Genomic DNA, 19,451 nt, shown 5'->3' with positions numbered 1-19,451 from the left:
GAAGAGAAGAGAAGAGAAGAGAAGAGAAGAGAAGAGAAGAGAAGAGAAGAGAAGAGAAGAGAAGAGAAGAGAAGAGAAGAGAAGAGAAGAGAAGAGAAGAGAAAAGAAAAGAAAAGAAAAGAAAAAAGAAAAGAAAAGAAAAGAAAAGCCATAGTACACTTGAGAACACAGCATTGCTAACAAAGGTATTTGAGCACAACCACTGATCAAATCTTTGGCTGAATAGAAAACTATGTGGACAAAGAGGCAAAAATAAGAAACAAGGCTTAAAAATTAAAACCAGAGAAAAGGTGAAGAGACACATCAGCAGCAGCAAAAGAAACATATTTCACAGATTTAGTCCAGGTAGGTTACCAAATAAAGCAACAAAGCAACAACCACATCCAAAGGGGTGGGAGATCAGAATCCAGAGTTTCTACAGTGTTATTTAAAATGTCCAATATTAAATTAAAAATTATAAGACGTGCAAAGAAAAAGTGACCCATGCTTAAGAAAGACAACATCAGTGAGAAATATCTGAGTGCCTCAGATTTAGATCTGGTAGATGAAGACTTCAAAGGAGCTACTGTAAATATTTTCAAAGAATAAGGAAACCAGGTGTGGAGAATTAAGGGAACAAATGGTGAAAATAACTCAACAAATTAAGAATCTCAATAAAGAAAAAAATTATTCTAAAAGAACAAATAGGAAATTCTGGAAGTGAAAAGTAAAATAACTAAAACAAAAAGTGCACCTGAGAGGCTCAAAGCAGATTTTTAAAAATGAAAAGCATCTCAGAGACCTATGAGGAAGATCAAGTGTATGAGCATATATGTAATAGGAATTCCAGAAAAAAAGAGAACATAGAAAAAAAAATTTGATGAAATAATGGACAAAAAATCTCCAGATTTGATGAAAAGCATTACACTACAAATCAAATCAGTTCAACAAACCTCAAGTCGTATAAATACAAAGAGATCTACAGATATATACATTATAGTCAAACTGCTGAAAGTCAAAGTCAACTCATCACAAACATAGAAACTACAATGGAAATTAATACCCGACTTATCAGAAACAATGGCGGCCAGAAGGCAACAGCATGACATGCAAAAACAGTCAACCAATAATTCTACATACAGCACTATACTTCAAAAATGAATGCGAAACTGACATTTCCAGATAAACAATGACTGAAAAAAATTTTTGCTAGCAGACCTGCCTTACAGTAAGTACTAAATAAAGTCCCTGAAGATGAAAGAAAACAATACTAAATATACAAGGAAAAAAAGAGTACTATAATTAAGTGAACATATATTTTTTAATCTAACTTTTTTAAAAGATAAAGATTTTATAAAATAACTAATACTTTTTGCTTCGGTTTATAACTTATCTAAATGTAATATATAAGACAACAATAGCAAGTAGCACAAATGTAGAAAACAGAAAAGAGCAGTTTCCATATTTTACTAGAATGAATATTATTTCACAAGTAGTGTGATTAAGTTAAACCACTAAGACTGTAACTCCAAATAGTAGTATGATGCTCCTGAATTTATGATGGGGTTACTTCCCAATAAACCCATTCCAAACTGAAAATATCGCTACTGAAAATGCATTTAATACATCTAACCTATCAACATCATAGCTTAGCCTAGCTAGTTTTTACTGAATGCATATAGCTTTTACACCATGATAAAGTTGAAAAATCCTAAATCAAGCCACCTTAGAGTTGGGACTGTCTCTCTTTTTTTTTTTTTTTTTAAATATCATCACAAGCACTGTGACATCATGCCAAATGGCAGCATAGGAAATTCTAGATAAGAAGCTCTAGTCTTCTAGTCAGTGTCTCCATCAAAGCAACAACAGAACTAGAGGAGTGACTAGAACTCTGGAACCTAACACAACAACCAGGAGTGCCTGATGAAGGAAGAGGATGCTGATATGCGATAAGAGTGGCCTGCAGGAACTAGCTGCCATGCACCATTCTCAGCCCTGTCTCAGCTGCTTGAAAAGTGGCTAACATTTCTGGTCTGGCTGGCTGGTACAAGGGTGGGTGGTAGGAACCTTGTTTCATATATATGTATATGTATATACATGTATGTATATTCTATTTCCAAATACTAAACAAAGATAGCTGCATCAAATGTACTTTTTAGTATATTATTCATATTATCAGGGCTAATTAAATTAACGTACGGCATTTATTAATTGTAGATTTTTATCAAAAGACTCAATGATTTTCCAAGAGAAAAAGGGTTTTATCCAATCTGAATATATTCATACAAGACAGTGCCGCATACATCTGATTCGCAGTCGGCAATGCTTTTTAAAATTTTAATATCTACTTTATAGACTGTCGTACAAACATTTTAATCAACGTTTCTCTCCTGTTTACTATTAATCTAATCTTTTCAAATGCATCTTGAAGAACTGGGGGATAATTTTCAAAGTGGTTAACTTCTGAAGCTTTCTCTCATCCTTCAATTCATTGAATATATCCCCTCCCACATGAGATCACTTACTAGAATATTTCACTGTCCAAACTCCAAGAATACATTAATCTATTTTATGGCTTAAATAATGTTTCTCCTTTGAGTCACCAAAAGCATATTTCATCAAATAGTAATTTAAATCATTAAATCCTGATTGTATTCTGGAAAATACTAGTATTTTACAAAGATGTGCCCTAAAGCCAGGTCCTTCGGGTTTTAAATCCAGCTTCATTTTGGATGGCCAATGGCAAATTAAATTGTCTTCATTTTTAAAATCTTTCAGATTAAGATTCAAAAAAGTCAACACATGACTCCTGCTTTTGTTATGTTCCAGTAGTATAATGTAGTTAAATCAATTCTGATGACAGACTGTCAGGTTTGAATGATGACTCTGTCATTTATTAGCTCTGTGACTTAGGCAAGTTACTTAACCTCTCCTTCCCTCAGTTTCCTTATCTGTAAAATGGAGACAATGACAGTACATATCTCATAAGTTGGTGTGATGACTAAACAAATTAAGAGGTAAAGCTCTCACAACAATGAACTGGCACATACATGATCAATAAATTCAAATTACCTTACATATCACATAATATTTTAATGGTTCTTTTGAACTTTATCAACTCTAATTCATAGTTTTATTAGTCTAAAGTTATTCTATACTGCTCAATTTTCAAATTAATCTAGTTGGGTTTTTATGTTATTTGATGATTTTTCCCCTTGTTATTTCACTTGATGTAATTCAAAGAAAGCTATCTGAAACCACTACATTCACCATTATCTTCTTAGCTAAATTCGTGAAATCTTTTAAAGAGAAGAAAAACAGATAAATTCATACCAGAACCACATGAGATATAACTCTTCTCAAATCAAGTTCCTCTGCTAAGTACTGGCTACAGTTACCTAGGCTTCAAATTGTCTCCTGGCCCTAAACTCCTACTAAACTATCATCAGGACTATTCATTTTGCCTGATAATGGCAGTAATCTTTTTCAAAAACTGCTTTCTCTCTCCAACTTAAAATACATATGGAAAAAAAAACAAAACAGGAAAAACTGCACACTTCCTGTTAATCTATACGGAGTCTCAGATATTGCGAAACTGATTCACTATCAACCAAAGGTCAGGAGTAAATCAAACAAAAAAATTATTTGACCAAAGTAATAATTATTTGTTAAATATTTTTATTTCAGAATAAAATAAGGACCAATATCTGTGCCAGAAACTTTACATATATTATTTCATTTAATTCTAACAAGCCTATTAATAGGCCTTCTTATCCCAGTTTAAAAATAAAGAAACAAAGGTTTACTGAGTTTAAAGTAACTTGCCCAAGGCCACAAAATTGAGCAGATGCAGAGTCAGGACTCACAGAAACAACAGCAGGTTATTTTCTTGAGGTTAAAGCAGAGAAGATACTTTCTGAGAGACTTATTAACTTATTTACAATTAGAATCCTTACCTAGGGCAGTAGAAAAGAGTTTTAAAAACGGTTAAATCAGTAGAAAGAGTTACCACTTCATTATAAAAGAATAAATTCCTCTCCATCTATACGGATCTAAAATTCCTAGTAGGTATGCACATCAACGAATTCCTATACAATAATTTTGTAAGATTTGTAGACAAACCAAACTACTTACCTTTGGTGCACGCACACAGCCTGTCTGTGCCTGAGCAGTAAATGACAGAAACAAATGTGTCCTGTTCCTCAGTGCCCTCTTTTTTGGGAGGTTCCACTTTGGCCAAAATTTCAAAGTTTGAAAGATCTAATATTTTTACATATCCTCCCTGAGTGGTTATTACCAGGTGTCCAAGAGTAGAAATATCACACTTTTTCTCTCTCTCAATGCCATTCTTTGAGGTTAACTGCATTTCCTCAACAGGTTCCTCACAGTCATCCTCTCGATTATCCAGTATATCTGGTGGAAGCAATATGAGCGAGGTAATTGTGTCCTGGGGATCTTTGATATGTTGGATTTTTATTGGCTCCTCTTCTAAAGTCACTATCCGAGTGGCATAATTCATTTTATAAAGTATTAAATATCCACCGCTAACATTCCTCTGCTCAGGCTGAATTATCAAAGGAGTTTGTACATCTGCTGGTGATTCATGTTGAATTACACTAATATTTGCACCATTCACTACAGGAAGACTGGATTCCAGCTCACCTTTCCGTCTATTACATAGTGCAGAGTTTAATTTATTTAAATTATTCAAGGCCTCTACTTGATTTATTGCACTCAAGGATTCAACAGGGCATGTCCGCAGTCCTACCAACAAATGAATTCCATCAGCACAAGGAGTTATTGAGTCTATACAAAGATTTTCCTCCTCTGCAAACTTTGGTAGCCTCAAGCACTGAACCAAAGTCCCAGGCTTGGGAAACACAGAGTTCCACTTCTCAGAATCTGGAGAGGTAAGGTTGGCTGCTGCATCCGCGAATTGCTGAATGTAAGTCACAGGAGGATCCTGCAACAACAACTGCTCCTGACTATCCAGTTCCATTTCAATAATCTGTGGAACTGTAAAACCATCATCATGCAAACTTTTACTCATTATATTGTTCATCTGTGAAAAGATTTTTCCTGCTTTCTCATCAGATTCCTTGATGCTATAAAGAAGCAAAATGGGTAAAGTCCTCCTAACCAGAGGAGAATTTAATTCTGAATTAGTGCAGGATTCATTGTCAGTTGACCCTTGTTCTGATATACTTTCACCCTGAGTTCTGCTTAAACCATCCAGTGACCTGTGAGAATTACTACTAATGGGTGAGGTAGCAGGAGATTTATATGTTAATAAACCTCCAGCTAACAAACATGGAAAGGGAATGTTGTGTTGTTCCTGGTGCTTTTCCTTTGTCTTTTCACTCTTAGAGTTTGTTAAGCAAGGATTTGCCCCAAGTTCTTCAAGATCCTTAACAGTATCTTCAAGCACATTTGCAACAATCTCCCACTGAAGTTTTTCTGGCTGCTGGAGAATGCTGAGTGCTGTTATATCAAGGCTCACTTCCATGGCTTCCTTCTGTGATGTATGCCCTTTAAAAAGAACAATTTATTAGCAATGGCCTTGTGAATGTAAATCAAAATCTGGTGTATAACGTTTTCATTCATTTTCATTTTTATTCATCTAGTTGGTAACATTATATAAGTTATAAAATATATAAGTACAAAATTTAAAGTATTTTAAAGGAAATTTAATTGCATCTGAGATGAATCTACCCAGAAAAACCACAAAGGTATTCAAGAGACTCAAAATTACTTTCAATTCGGAATATATTCACCTGGCAAAACCCTGTTTTTAAATTACGAGAATAAAAGGGTTAAAGGATGAAGACATCATCAATATCAAAATAATAAGAATTCTACCATTCAATTCTAAACTTAAAAACACTCAATACTATTTTGTTTGTGGATGTCATTTACGCACTTTTTAAAATAGCTATGAAACACTGTAATCTCAGTTCTCTTCCCTTTACCATTTAGGATTCACAGCATCATCTCCTCACCAATCATCCTAATTATCAGCTGATTGTCACAGCACACAATTTAATTCTAACCTCAGCTTACAAAACCATAATAACTAGAAAGAAAAGTTCCCCAAATCTGTCATTTTTAAAGTGAAACTTAAATGTCTTATTATCTGCTAACTTTTAGTTCATTTAAAGTCAACTATATTATATATTACCCCTTACTGACCTTTTGTCTATCACGTGTTCTTCAAGTTGTCTCCTTACAAAGAGTACGTTTGTCTCAATGCTCCAAATATCTGTCTACACAAAACCCTGCCATAAATATCAGTCAACCCCTGAACCAGGTATAATCTCTTGATATCAAACTGAAAGTTTCAACCAATCTGTTTTATCTGAATAGCACAAACCACTATCACTTAGGCAACACTATTAGCAATAATAATGTAAAGATCACTCTACATAACTTGGGGAAATACAAAAAAATTGGAATGGGCTTTACAATTTGAGATAAGAATGCAGAAGAGTAAAGAAAATAAATATAATTCAAGGTGATTGCATGAAAATTTGAAAGCTATCCAAGTAAAAGAATCAACAAGAAAGCAACAAATGGAATATTCAACATTTAAAATATACTGAAAGTTCTGTTTATACCATTTTTGTTAACTATTTCATTAACAGTATCTTCAAAATGCTCACTGACGGCTTTTCCTGGAATTTCACATTTTCTGAGGATAATCTCACATCACATAATGTCACTATTATCATTCTAAAACCGAAACCACTTCTAAGTAGAAGAAAATTAAGTTATAAACTCAATAATTTAATTGTCCTAATGAAGCTATTAATTTATTTAATCATTCATTTGGCCAAACTCACATGTAGCATGTAAAAAGCCATGTAATATTTTTATATATTTACTCTACTAATTTACTAGACTTGAAATTAAATGTTGACAGTAAGATTTTTATAACATGTAGTACACTATAATAAATCTTGAGAATGCTCAACTATTTATCAGACTAAACTGAAACACTTAAATGATTTCGTTAAAGTTATGGTAGAAAATTGCCAAGAAAAGGCTATTTTATTCTATGAATATAAAATATATATAAACAAAGTAAATTAACCATAAGTTACATATTTTAACACATACTTAAGGTAATATTCAAAGTAAATGGAATGTGAGATGAGACTGTTCATTAGAAAGGAAAATACAACCAGTGGCATTACTACTCTGCTTGTTCCAAACTATTTCATCAGTATCTGGGAAACAGCATATGCCACACTTTCTACTTCAAAGGACTGACAGGGCACAGTGACGACTATGAAATACTGCAGTAGGGAAACCTGTTGTCTTTACTTACGTCAGAATTTCTCAAACCCACTGTACCATATTATACCTGTAGTATAATATTCTTCAGATAATTATTTTGGGACATCCCCTTCTCTTATACTTAAGTAACATCAATTCAAGTTGCCAGCTAACCTTCCTGAGGTTAGCAATTAGGTTTTTATCTAGGCTCTTTTCTAAAACCATTGAATTTCAATCTGACTCCTTCTTCAATCTCCTAACAAACGATTTCTCACTCTTCACAAGAAGCAATATGTCCTGAATTCTGACATATGGCCCCCAAACCAAACATTTCTCTCTAACATCATCAAAATACTTTCAAAAGTCATAACCTTTAACTGAAAACCAGATAAAAGTCTCTTAGCCTCCACTCGCATTTTTGAAATTAAAAAATATATTCAATTATGTTTCAGACCATATCACTGAATTTGATGGGAATCACAGAGTTGGTAAATATAAGCTATACAATAGCACCTAGGACTTATTTTAGATAATTCAGGAAAAGAACACATCTTCCATTAATATCACAGGTCTCCATAAAGGCAACAATAATCTTTCAATACAATGGCTTAGAATATAATTATATTATCATATTCTAATTATGTACAATTATATCAATATAATTAGCTTAAAAGATACATATTTTACTACAAATAAATGAGCTACTTTCAAATCCCAAAAAGAAGCAATTAAAATTTTTGAACTAGAAGAATTTTTTCCTCTTACCATTGCTACCATTTAATACTACATAAGGACAACACTCCCAAACCTAAATGAGGTATCACAGAAAGAGTCGACAAAAATGTATGATAATGTTTTTACATATTGGGAAGTGAAGTAAACAGGACTACAGCATCTACAGGAAATGTGAAAGATCAACCAGGCATAGATGAAAAAGATAAAGGTAGAAAAAGGATAAGAAAATAGATCAAAGATAGATATAATTACAAAAATACCTACTGAGATCCTTAGACACAGAGAAAAGAGCAAAGTTATAGCATTCAAAGGAAAAGTTATGATAAGAATCAAAAAATTTTAAGAGCAGAAAAAGGGACATTTAGTTCAAATTCTAAATTTTACAAAGAAAAAACTGAGGCCCAGCTAGATTAAGTAGCTTGACAAGACCAAAGAGCTATTTTGTAGAAGAGATCGAGCTCTAACTAGGTCTCCAGATGACCAGTGACCAGTTTATTATCCTTTATCAGATTAAGAATATGCAATAGTAGTCCTTTTCTGTTTTTGCAAAGGGACATCAAAGAGGGAAAAGAGCATTATCTTCCTAAGACTAAATTTTTTAAAAATGAAATCTTTTTCTGAAGCTAATTATGCATCTGTACGTCATTTAGGGTATTTTCCTACTTTTTTGTTGATTTTTTTCATTTCCAAGAACTAGCTCAAAAGGCAACTAAAAGTTAACCTCAAATCAATCCAGTATTGTTTAGTGGCTTTAAAAAGGATTTCAAGACAAATCAGAATTTAAAGAACACTTGCTATTCTTCTACACTAACTATAACTTTTAACAATGATAGCATACAAAACGTCTCTTCTAGAGAAATTTAATAAGTTTATATATGTCCTTAGTTCATGAGATTTGACATAAGAGAATAGCCACAATTTAGTAATTGTCACTTTTTAAAAATACTGGCTAATTCCCAGGTACTACGTTTCTTATTTTTATCTAGTCCCCAAAATTCTAACAGATGTTAATATAACCATTTTATATATTAGGAAATGCTATTAGACTATAATTAAGTGACAAGATTTGAATTCCAACATGGTAAAACTATACTGAGATGTATTATTAGCCTTGCCTATACTATAACTACATTAAAATATGAAGCATACTCTTTTGCCTTAATATTTCATAAGTTAATGAGTCTCATTAAGGCAGCATTTAGTTGATGGCTTAATGTCTAGGATTTTATACTTGAAAATTTATTTTCTATTCGTCTGTTTTCTTTTGGGAATAAAGAACTTTAAATGTTATTTTCATTTAACAAGAGAATACATTATGCAAATAAACTGAATACTTTCTGAAGAGCTTAATGTTAACTCTCTGACATCTCTGACAAAAATTTGGTGAAACTGTCCCTTTACTTCCTTTGGCTCAAATAGGGACAATTTAAAATTTAAGTATGGAACACTATATACTACTAATTCAAGATATCTAACATTTTTTACATACCTGTCACAGAATCTGATCTGGAATGTTCGTCACTGTCTGAATCCTCCAGTAAATCATCACTTTTAAGACAAAGTAAAAAAAAAAAATTTGAATTTCAAAAAAATGTATACATTACATGAGAACAAAAGAAAAGTGTGTTACAATAACCACTGCTTTAAATCTGGAATATAAGTATCATAAAAATTATTAATACTAGCTTGAATGGTATGTATAAGTCATCCAAGACCACAACTGATTAACGATGCTCACAAGGAATCATCCTAAATCATTAAATAAATCTCTGCCTGAAACAGAATGTGGAAACCTCTAAGAATCTATAACAGAATTTGAAGGAATCTGAAGACTATTCAGGTGTGACTAGGGATAGTTTGGGCAAATAAAAGGATTAAAAGAGAGAGCCAACTAATAAAGGCAAAAGCTTCCAGTAGTAAAATTTTAATTATTATTCTATTATTAAGTTCAGGAAAGTTACCCTAAATCCAATAGGAAAGCGGTATAAAGATGTGAGTATGTACATGTACTCAAACACACTGAATTTCATTTTCATTTTGTATTTGGTTTGTTGTTTTGGAAGGGCTAAAGAACTCCTTGACAAACAGGAAACCTATTACAACCCAGAAGTTAGGAGTTAAGACAACAAAATATCCCCTTCTTTTGCTCTGCTCTCACATGGCCAAGAAACTGTCCACCTCTCTCTTTGCATCCATCTTTATCCTCACTCTCCATAGTTAGCAGATAAGAAAAAAGATATAATTGCAGATCATTCTAGCATAATATTAGGCTATGTCTGTACTCTCATAATCAGCACTTCTATAGTTCTAAATTTCTGATAACCTCAATTGCAAAAATAGAGAGATGCATTTTGCAGGAATTAAAGGTAATTCTCTCTTTTTGAAACAATGTATTGTACTTACATCTGAAATACCCAGGCATTTATAATGTTTTAAATGAAATGTAAGTTAGTAACCTCTGTTAAAAAAAAAAAAAAAAGTGTTTAAATTTTTGAGAGGGAGAAACCTGCTTAGATATTTTTGACAAATTTTCTGAGTTTTAGTTTTTTCAAGTGGTAATAACTGTCTATAAATTAATTTCATCCTTTAATTTAAAACAAAAAGAATTAAGATCAGCTGCTAATTAGCCTCAAGCTATTTAAACACTAATTGGCTGGTTTCAGAGAAATAATAAAGATACTTGGGAAAACAAAGCCCAAGAGGAAATATTAATGAATAGGAATTATCCAGAATGAAGAAGTCCAAACCAAGAAGATACAACAGGTTTCAAATACAGAAGGGCTTTTACGTTAAGAAAAATAACCAAATATAACCCAGCTGTACTGAGATAATAGGTTAAAGGTTAAAAGAAGGAATTGAGATGTCTCAAAATGAAGTTACAAAGATTACAAAGGGTTGGCAGACGATCACCTTTTAAGGTAAAAAAAAACAACAAAAAAAAGCTTTTCCTGAAGGTCTTCAAAATACAATAATTTTTAAAAATTTTATGATAGAAAAATTTTCATGCTACTATATGATAAAATCGCATGAGTAAAATCATTGAATGGTACACTGAAAGGGTGAATTTTATGATATGTAACTGCACCTCAATAAAACGTTAAAAAATTCATATGGTTGAAAAACTATATACGAATACACATTAAAAAGTACACATAAACTGGATGGTATGATTATGGGTACTATAAGTTTCTTCAAGTTATTTCTCTGTATTTTCCAATTTTTATACAATAAGCATGTATTACTTATATAATAGACAGTAGATTTACTAAAGCCTTTTACATGATACAAAACCTTTTACAAAGTAATAAATATGTAAAATAAATATTACGAATAAGTTTTAAATGTTTACTAAGATTATATGTGTTTTGAAAACTAAACATACTAATATTATAGGGGTACCTTAGTTTTGATATACCAATACTATAAACAATTTCAAAGATAACTCAGGAAATTTTTGCCAATTTGAAAGACATAACATATAAATAAGACAAAAATGTTAATTCATTAAAATTAAGTGTTTCCCAAATAAATATTCTTTGTGGAATAAATTGAGAACAAAGACAAATATTATCATCTAAAGAGAAATGGTCAAAAACAATTCCTAAGCAAGATATACTGCTAATTACTTTACACTTCTCAGCTAAGCTTTAATTTCTTCAATCAATGCATTATTCGATAATGAAACTCATATGGCATATATTTTAAAAATAAATATACTGTATCTTGTACCACAAAGTCAGAAGTAGTTTGGTTTATTATATTCACTACCAATCCAACAGGACTCCTGCTATCTCTGGGAGAAGGGAAGGTCAGCAAAGGGGCTTGACCTTAGAAATGAAGTTCCACCTCTTCGGCTTCCTCCTACCATCCCAAATTACAGTAATCTTTCTGTATGATTCATTTCACATTTTCTTGGGAGAAGAGGGCCCTTCTATCCTAGACAGACTAAATCTCCTTAAAAGCAGACAGAAAAATTTATATCTCAATTCCAGCAAACTACCCCACATGATACCTGTCCGGCAGAAATACTGGATATATTTATCTAAAATGTACATTTTACCTAAAGTGTGTGTGTGTGTTGCGTGTGTGTGCACACACATGCATGTAATCTTAAAAGTATATCTTGATTCAATTTTTAATCCCCCAAATATAAAACTCCAAGACAAAAGTTTTAATTAAAATCAGTATTCAAAAAAAGTACCAATTTCATTACCTTGTATTAATTTTCCACTAACTCTAAGAAAATCAGAGACTAAACATGCTCACTTTCCAGTCCTATTGAAAAATGCAGACGAAAACTCAATGGCCAGCTGCTTTCCCATCAAGCTCTCACTGAGATTTATAGTAACTGAGAACAACCATGAAGCTTTAATTCATTTGGTTCCAGAGCTCAGACCACATTCATTTACCTACCCATAATTTATACATACTACCACCAAGAGGCACTAAACAAAGGTAACCTTCCCAACCTATATGCTGTAAATCTTCCATTAATGCCCTTAATGATATAATTTCCATTAATCAAGTTTTATATTAGTTCTTAATGAAAGTACATGCCACTAAAGAGGCTGAGAAGTAAAATGATGAATCACTGACTAGTGTAATATCATCCATCAGTAACATAAGAATCCCCTGCAAGTAAAATGATAGATCATCTCAGTATATCAGAACATATCTGATCACAGTTAAATAGGCTCCATTTCATACTGCTACCTTCAGAATCTTAAAAAGAGGTAGCTGTTAATGCTTAAGACAAATTGACTGGTTTGTGGAACCCTTCATTCTGCCTACGTGAGAATACTGAAGATGATGCTTTGTAATCCTAGCCCAATTGAGAGTTACAACTGCAGTTTCTTACGAAACGGGTGTAGTGGGATTATACTTTTGACTCTTGTGCCCTCACATGGATCAAATATAACTACAGAAATCAGGAATCTGTCAGAAAGCTGAATAGAAGAGATTCCAGAACAGAAATTTTACCAAAATGTTTCTATAGCAATAATCATCAGGCCTCTCAGCTCATCGTTGGCTACTGCTAAATATTTTAAATAATTAGGTCAACCTCCCTAACGACAGGTTATGTCATTCATTAGCATGTCTACAATTTGAAGTGCTAATGAAAAAAGGGGAAACTGATATCATTTGGTTCAACTGCCCTATGAAAAGATTTAGTAGACGATGAAATTACAAACCTAATCCAAGGATTTCATTTCATTATTTAGATTATTTTCAATGCAGCAATTTGTCTGTCCAATTGGCACAGATTGAGCTAGAAAATAAAATACATTTACAGACTATGAAATTTCTTTTCAAGAATCACAAAGCTCTTTCGGATATCCACTCATTTATTCTCTAATTTATTGACCTAATAATTTCTTCCACCTCTTCAATTAGAAGAAATATAAAATTTAGGAAAAGAAAACATTTAACTTCTATAAAAACCACTAAAACAAATTCACGTACCTATCTCCTTCCAATTTTGGTATATCTGAGCAACTAGAGGAGTCTTCCAGCCAGGCCAAAGTTGGTCTCCTTGATTCAACTGCTGAGCTTGGTTCTCCTGATAGAATGAGCTGTTGTACAATTGCTGGATCATATGCATTAATTTCAAACTTTAAGTGCACCTAAACAAAAGAAAAGCCTAGGTTTATAACTGATTTCTCAATTACTAATCTGTTGCTTCAAAATTAAAACATACCTTCATTAGTTTGGAAACATCCCATATGCAGATCTTTCCTCGTTTCGTTGCAGCAGCTAGAAAATGAGGGCAGCTCCCCGATCCAAAGCAAGATATTCTGTCAGTTCCATCCGTACAAGGAAACTGCGCAGGACTCGTTGCAAGAGTAACTGACAATGGCACATTCTGTGTGTGCTCACCTTTTACAAAGGGGCAGTTTGGGGAATGTCTCTCATGTTCAGACCTTTACATAGATTAAAGAAAGAAAAAGTTTAATAAACATCAAAGCTGTTAAGTTTGTATATTAAAACAGAACTCCAGGATCATCTTTTCTTTTTATTAACAATTAAACTTAAAGCATTCCTTATTAAAAAGACTCAAATACCAAATCATTCAACTTCATGAATACTGCTCCAACATGTTCAACCACTCACTTTATAACACAGTTGTTATAATTGATTACAAATAAAATCTCAGAAAAAAACTGAGAAATAAATGCTATAGTATAATTTATGCTATATCAACATACTGATAAAATTGTTTAAGGTCCTGATACCTCCACACACTGGTTTCCTATACTTTAAATGAATAACGACTTTGTTTCAGTTTAAAATGTACAGTACGATGACAACAGTTAACAATACTATATTGTAAATTTGAAATTTGCCTAGAAGATATACCTTAAATCTCACCACACACACACAAAATGGTAACTTATACAGAGGTGATAGGTATGTTAATTAGCCTAATGTGATCTTTTCGCAATTTGTATATATATCAAAATATCAAGTTGTACACCTTAAATATATACAATTTTTATATCTCAAAAAGCTGTTTTTAAGTTTATTATACATAGTTACATATATTATATATGGATATATATCAGTGGCCACCACTGTAAATGACATAGTAAAAACTCAATAAGTGTCACTCGTATCACAAAAAACTTTTTAGTAAAGAAAAAGAAAGCAAAAAGACCTACAGGGTATGGATAAAATGACCTACACTAAGAACACAGTGATGTATCTTATACAATTTACTACAGTACCCAAATAACTTCTAACTAAAATTTCTTTTCAAAAAAACTTAAAAAGATAGTTCATAGATTGCACGTTATTGCTTCCAAATAAATGTTTACTGATGAAAAGAAATGTCAAATGAGTTTACCAGAAAACCCTAATGTTTTTAATAAAAATAAAATACTAAGACCTCAGATCAAGACTGGTGTAATGACTTTAAGAATTTTCTCAAATACTGAAAGCAGCTTTCCCATAGAAAAATATTTATGAATAAAGTTACATTCTACAATATCATGGTATAATTTTTCAGGAATGGGTTAAATAACTTTTGTGAGGATCAGCCTGAGAAACTAAAAACTACATATTAAACTGCTTTATATATACATATATATGCATGCATACATATGTATATGTATGTATATATGTCTATATGTGTATGCATATGTGTGTATATACATATATGCATATATATGCATGCACACACACACACATCTATATATAAAGGTGGTTTCTATAGGAAAAGACTGAGTTCCAAACAGAACCCTAACCTAAACTGGAAATTGCTCAGTCTGCACATAGATGTGACTTTGAGTTTTTAGACGGTACTTTTCAATGTAACCTGGAATCCATATGTATATTCCAGTAGGCTATACTGAGTTCACCCCACTCACATAAGCTGATTAACATTCAGAGACCTCAAACTGATTTTAGTACAAAATAAGTGACATTTTAAAACCAAATTCTGGCTCCATGACTTACTAGCCATGTGACTTTTCAGTAAATTTTATGTTAAAATGGGATAATAACTCCTATTTCACTGAGTGTCAATAAGGACTAAATTGGAGAATATTCTCTCCTATAAAACAAAGATAAAATAATACTTTCATAGGATTAATATGAGAATTAAATGAATTAAAAATATATAAAGTGCTTTAGGATGGTACCTCATAAACAGTATTACATAAATATCTGTAATTATTATTATTATTTCTATTAATAGGGTCTCAGAGTAGTCATTTGTAAAAATGAGGTTCCATACATAACCACTAACACTTAACCAAGTTCTAAAAGTCCATGTACTAGAATCAAAATCACCAGACTCTCCAAAATTACGTCAAAATTAAAAAGATAAATGATAAGACCCTCCTCCATACATTCCCTATTGATAGCCTGCCCTTGACCAAATCAACCAAGATTAAACTACTGAAGTTAATTGTGCTATTATTTTTATTTATTTTATCATAGTTTCCTGGTTTTCAAACCTTGATTCTATTCTTTGGCACTTCTCTCATGTACAGATTTTAGAAGTCAAAAATCTTAAAAATACTGTATTCCAAGTGATGTGACAAAGCAGACAGTGCTACCATATTCTCTTAGGACAAAGGTAAAAATATAGGTGGCAAAAGATGCAAATATTATATCTATATCAGAAAAGTAAAATCTAGAAGCACATTTATAGATTAACTTAGCCTATTACATCCAGAAAAATCAAGACTCACCAGGGCTCATCAGTAGGTTCCCAACAAACGAGACATACACTACAAGTAAAACACATGGCTCTATCATCTCCAGATGAGGCAGGCTATAAATTATAAAGAAGACAGAAAAGGTTAATCAATATTAAAATAGCTTTTTAATAAAAAACTCTTCTAAAAAAGTAATACATTTAGGTAAAATTCTGTATTGAGGAAAAGAAAATTAGCCTATAGTATTAGATTTCAGCAATACACTGAATCTCCAAAACATTTGCTGCTTTATTTGAAAAACTGTTTCATTAGAAAATAACCAATAAATGAAACACGGAGGCACACACATACTCAATCTCTGATCTAGTATCTTCAAGTGTTCGAAATATAGTTAAGTATATGAAAGGAAATAATCTAATAGGTTTATTATCAAAAACTGAATCCTATACAACCACACAAGAAAGGGCAAGTAAAAAGGAAAGGCAAACTAGTGAATCAATTTCATGTAATATTCAAGACACATGGGACAAAATGCTACATATATATAAAATATCAAAACTTAAACTAAAATATACCTCTGAAACCAATATTATTTTTGAGCACTTACTCTACTTAGTATTTACTATGTCTACAGATATAAATTTATTATATATTTCAGAATCTTAAAAATAATCAACCCCTAACACAGGCAGAAGATTCTAGAAAACCTGTGATTCTATCTCTTTGCAAAGATAGACTACAATGAATAATAATTCAACAGAAATAATATCAAGGCATTACCTCGCAGAGACTGTTTTAGAAAGTGACACCAAACAAAGTTACAAATTGTTAGGAAAAAATGGTCCATATTCAATCTTTAAGAAAAAAAATTTCAATTATTTTAATACCAGCCAGTCCCAAAAAGGAATCTATCTTTAACTGGAAATCTGACAAACTCTGAATAAAATACTGAAATGTATTTAGTATTCTGATTTAATTTTAGTTAAGATATTCAAAACACTTTAAGATAACTAAATAATAATTGCTCCAGATTCTTTGACAGTAACTTCAATGTATTTCAAAGTTCAATTGAATTCTAAAATTAAATATGCAAGCATTATGTAAACTGACATGTAAATATTAGATGTGATTCTTTAGCATTGGTTAAACAGTGGTAAGCCAGTCTATATGATTCAGTTGAAGTTTCTTTAAGGTAATACATTATGCCTATCTAAACCCTTTTTCTTAATTTTACTTTAGTTCAGTGAAACTCTCTATAATGTGCCATTCTCATTTTTTGTCACACTAATCTATACACTATACAATCTCCTCTTTTAATACATAAAACTATAACTATTTTCCCTAATTATTCTTCTTTCTGCACAGTTTCTTAATCAATTCTTCAATACATTATGGATTCAGGTCGCATTTTACTACTTGCAACACTGCTACTTTAAGTTATCTAGTATATGGGTAATTTATATCTCAAAAAAAATTAGAATTTCAAGAGTAACTGTAATGTGTTGCTTTTACTGCATTACCCCACATTATCTATTACTGTGTTATGAATGCAGAAGTCAAAAAGTGAAAATAAACACACATCCAAAGAGAACACTTTTCAAAAAGCGTATCTGAAAAATACCGCCTATTTTTAAAAGAAAATAGTTATGAAGAATTATCTTAGTTGTTATTTTTAACAAATATTTTTTTTTCTTTTTGTATACAATACATGACATAGGAAACAGCCACTTAGTATTAAGATCAAAGGTATGAGAATAAAACTCACATAAATGCATACATACAAGAACACAGCCAGGTCATATAAAGTTTTTGAAAAGGTATTAAAATGTTGACAATTTTACTGAAGACTACAAAGGCATGCTGAAAAAAAAGAGTTTTTTCTTTAATGGTCTTTTTTACCTGATGATAAAATCCAGCTTGAGCCATGGGATCTGGTTGTGCCCACCTATAGCCTACATGAGGCCATGAGGTAAATGTCTCCCGTCTGTTAGCTTCACTATACATTAATGATCTAAAAGTAAACATACTTTATTTATATAATCCAAGTTAGGCATCAAATTATAGTGACACTCCTATTTCACACTGAAAAAAACATGTTTACTAGATTATCAACAAAAACTTAGAAAGGTCTAACGACCAAGTTCAAGTTTGTTTTTTAAACTAAAAATGATCACTTTAAGGAATTTCTCTTAAATGAGGTAGGAAAAAGAAACCTATCTGATGGCCACAAATGATAAACAATTCCAGGAGTAGATTAAATTAATCAATGTTGTGTTATTATCAAGCTGAGAACACAAAATCTGGAAATGTAGCACAGAGCAGTATGCTTTCACAATGTGCCAAGTTTTGTAAAATAAAGAGATAAAACTACAACCAAAGAAACAGTGGTTTTATCTCTATTTTGAGAAAGTATTTTCTAATTTAATTTTTTTAAGTAGATGGCAGTTTTCCGTTTTTTCTTCAGAGAAATCCTTTTCTAGGAATGTTGTGTTCTCCAGGGAATTACCGAAAAAGGAAATCTTCACATGTTTTCGTATTAAAATATATTAGCTCACTGAGACTGAACCTATAACAGAGAGTGCTAGAGTTATTTTTCTTAAAGGATTGTACCAAAATTAGAAAAAGTCCAAATGGCTTCAAGTAAGAAAGGACTGGTAATCAAAGCTTACCTTTCCTAACACAAAGGTGAAACTGATAACAGAAAGTAAAAACAGAAGAAAAAAAAAAGAAGTGGTAAAGGTCATCACAATGAGACCAGAAAAACACTTTTCTTGAAATTCTTCCCTAAATATGTACATGATTTCCTATTATATTGCTAGTGATTTTAGGTTTAACTTACAGTTGTGTTCTAGTTTGAAAAGAACAATGACTTTGAGTTAGAAAAGCCTAATTCTTTACAGGCTATAGATATCTTCAGGATCTTTGTCAGAAAACTGTCTACTTAGTTTTATTACCAAACAAAACAGCAAGAGCATCTAATAGACCCTAACTCCGACAGACTAAGTTCATCAAGGTCCTCAACAGGGTCCTAGATTCATTTTTAATGAAACAAACACCACAGACTACACCAAAATTCTTATTTTGAAACATTTTAACACCTCCAGAAACACTGACTATCCTATCCAACGAATGCATTTCCTAAAATAAAACATTTACCACAACTTGCACTGATTTTTTTTTTAGAAACCCTGCTACTGTTTGCAAAGAAAATAGCTCTGAAAGGTTGTTTTATAATCTCAGGACAGGCATATCTCTCAGAGAAGAAACATTTATTCTAAGTACATATTTTTCTTTTTCCCC

General features: G+C 31.8%; 1 protein-coding gene across 12 annotated transcripts in view; it reads right to left on the bottom strand.

The window, feature by feature from the left end:
- Nucleotides 1-19,451, bottom strand: part of BIRC6 (baculoviral IAP repeat containing 6) — a 189,398-nt gene that overhangs the window by 138,111 nt on the left and 31,836 nt on the right. For 9 of the 12 annotated variants that reach the window (XR_003045851.1, XM_025045690.1, XM_025045688.1 and 6 more), the window contains exons 5-10: nucleotides 18,051-18,177; nucleotides 16,185-16,267; nucleotides 13,688-13,910; nucleotides 13,453-13,613; nucleotides 9,479-9,537; nucleotides 4,114-5,508 (exon numbers count right to left, since the gene is read on the bottom strand). Coding sequence is in view for 11 of the 12 variants with exons in the window: in XM_025045690.1 (XP_024901458.1) it covers nucleotides 4,114-5,508; nucleotides 9,479-9,537; nucleotides 13,453-13,613; nucleotides 13,688-13,910; nucleotides 16,185-16,267; nucleotides 18,051-18,177 (2,048 nt within the window). In the remaining variant the exon portion in view is untranslated. The remainder of the gene's footprint in view (nucleotides 1-4,113; nucleotides 5,509-9,478; nucleotides 9,538-13,452; nucleotides 13,614-13,687; nucleotides 13,911-16,184; nucleotides 16,268-18,050; nucleotides 18,178-19,451) is intronic. The other 3 variants (XM_015588159.2, XM_006910373.3, XM_006910374.3) reach the window with 1 other exon arrangement.

This window comes from Pteropus alecto, unplaced genomic scaffold (genome assembly GCF_000325575.1).
Source record: "Pteropus alecto unplaced genomic scaffold, ASM32557v1 scaffold61, whole genome shotgun sequence".
In the NCBI taxonomy this organism is placed as follows: Eukaryota; Metazoa; Chordata; class Mammalia; order Chiroptera; family Pteropodidae; genus Pteropus; species Pteropus alecto.
Note: the sequence above shows the minus strand (reverse complement) of the source record. Positions and strands in the feature narration are given on the sequence as shown.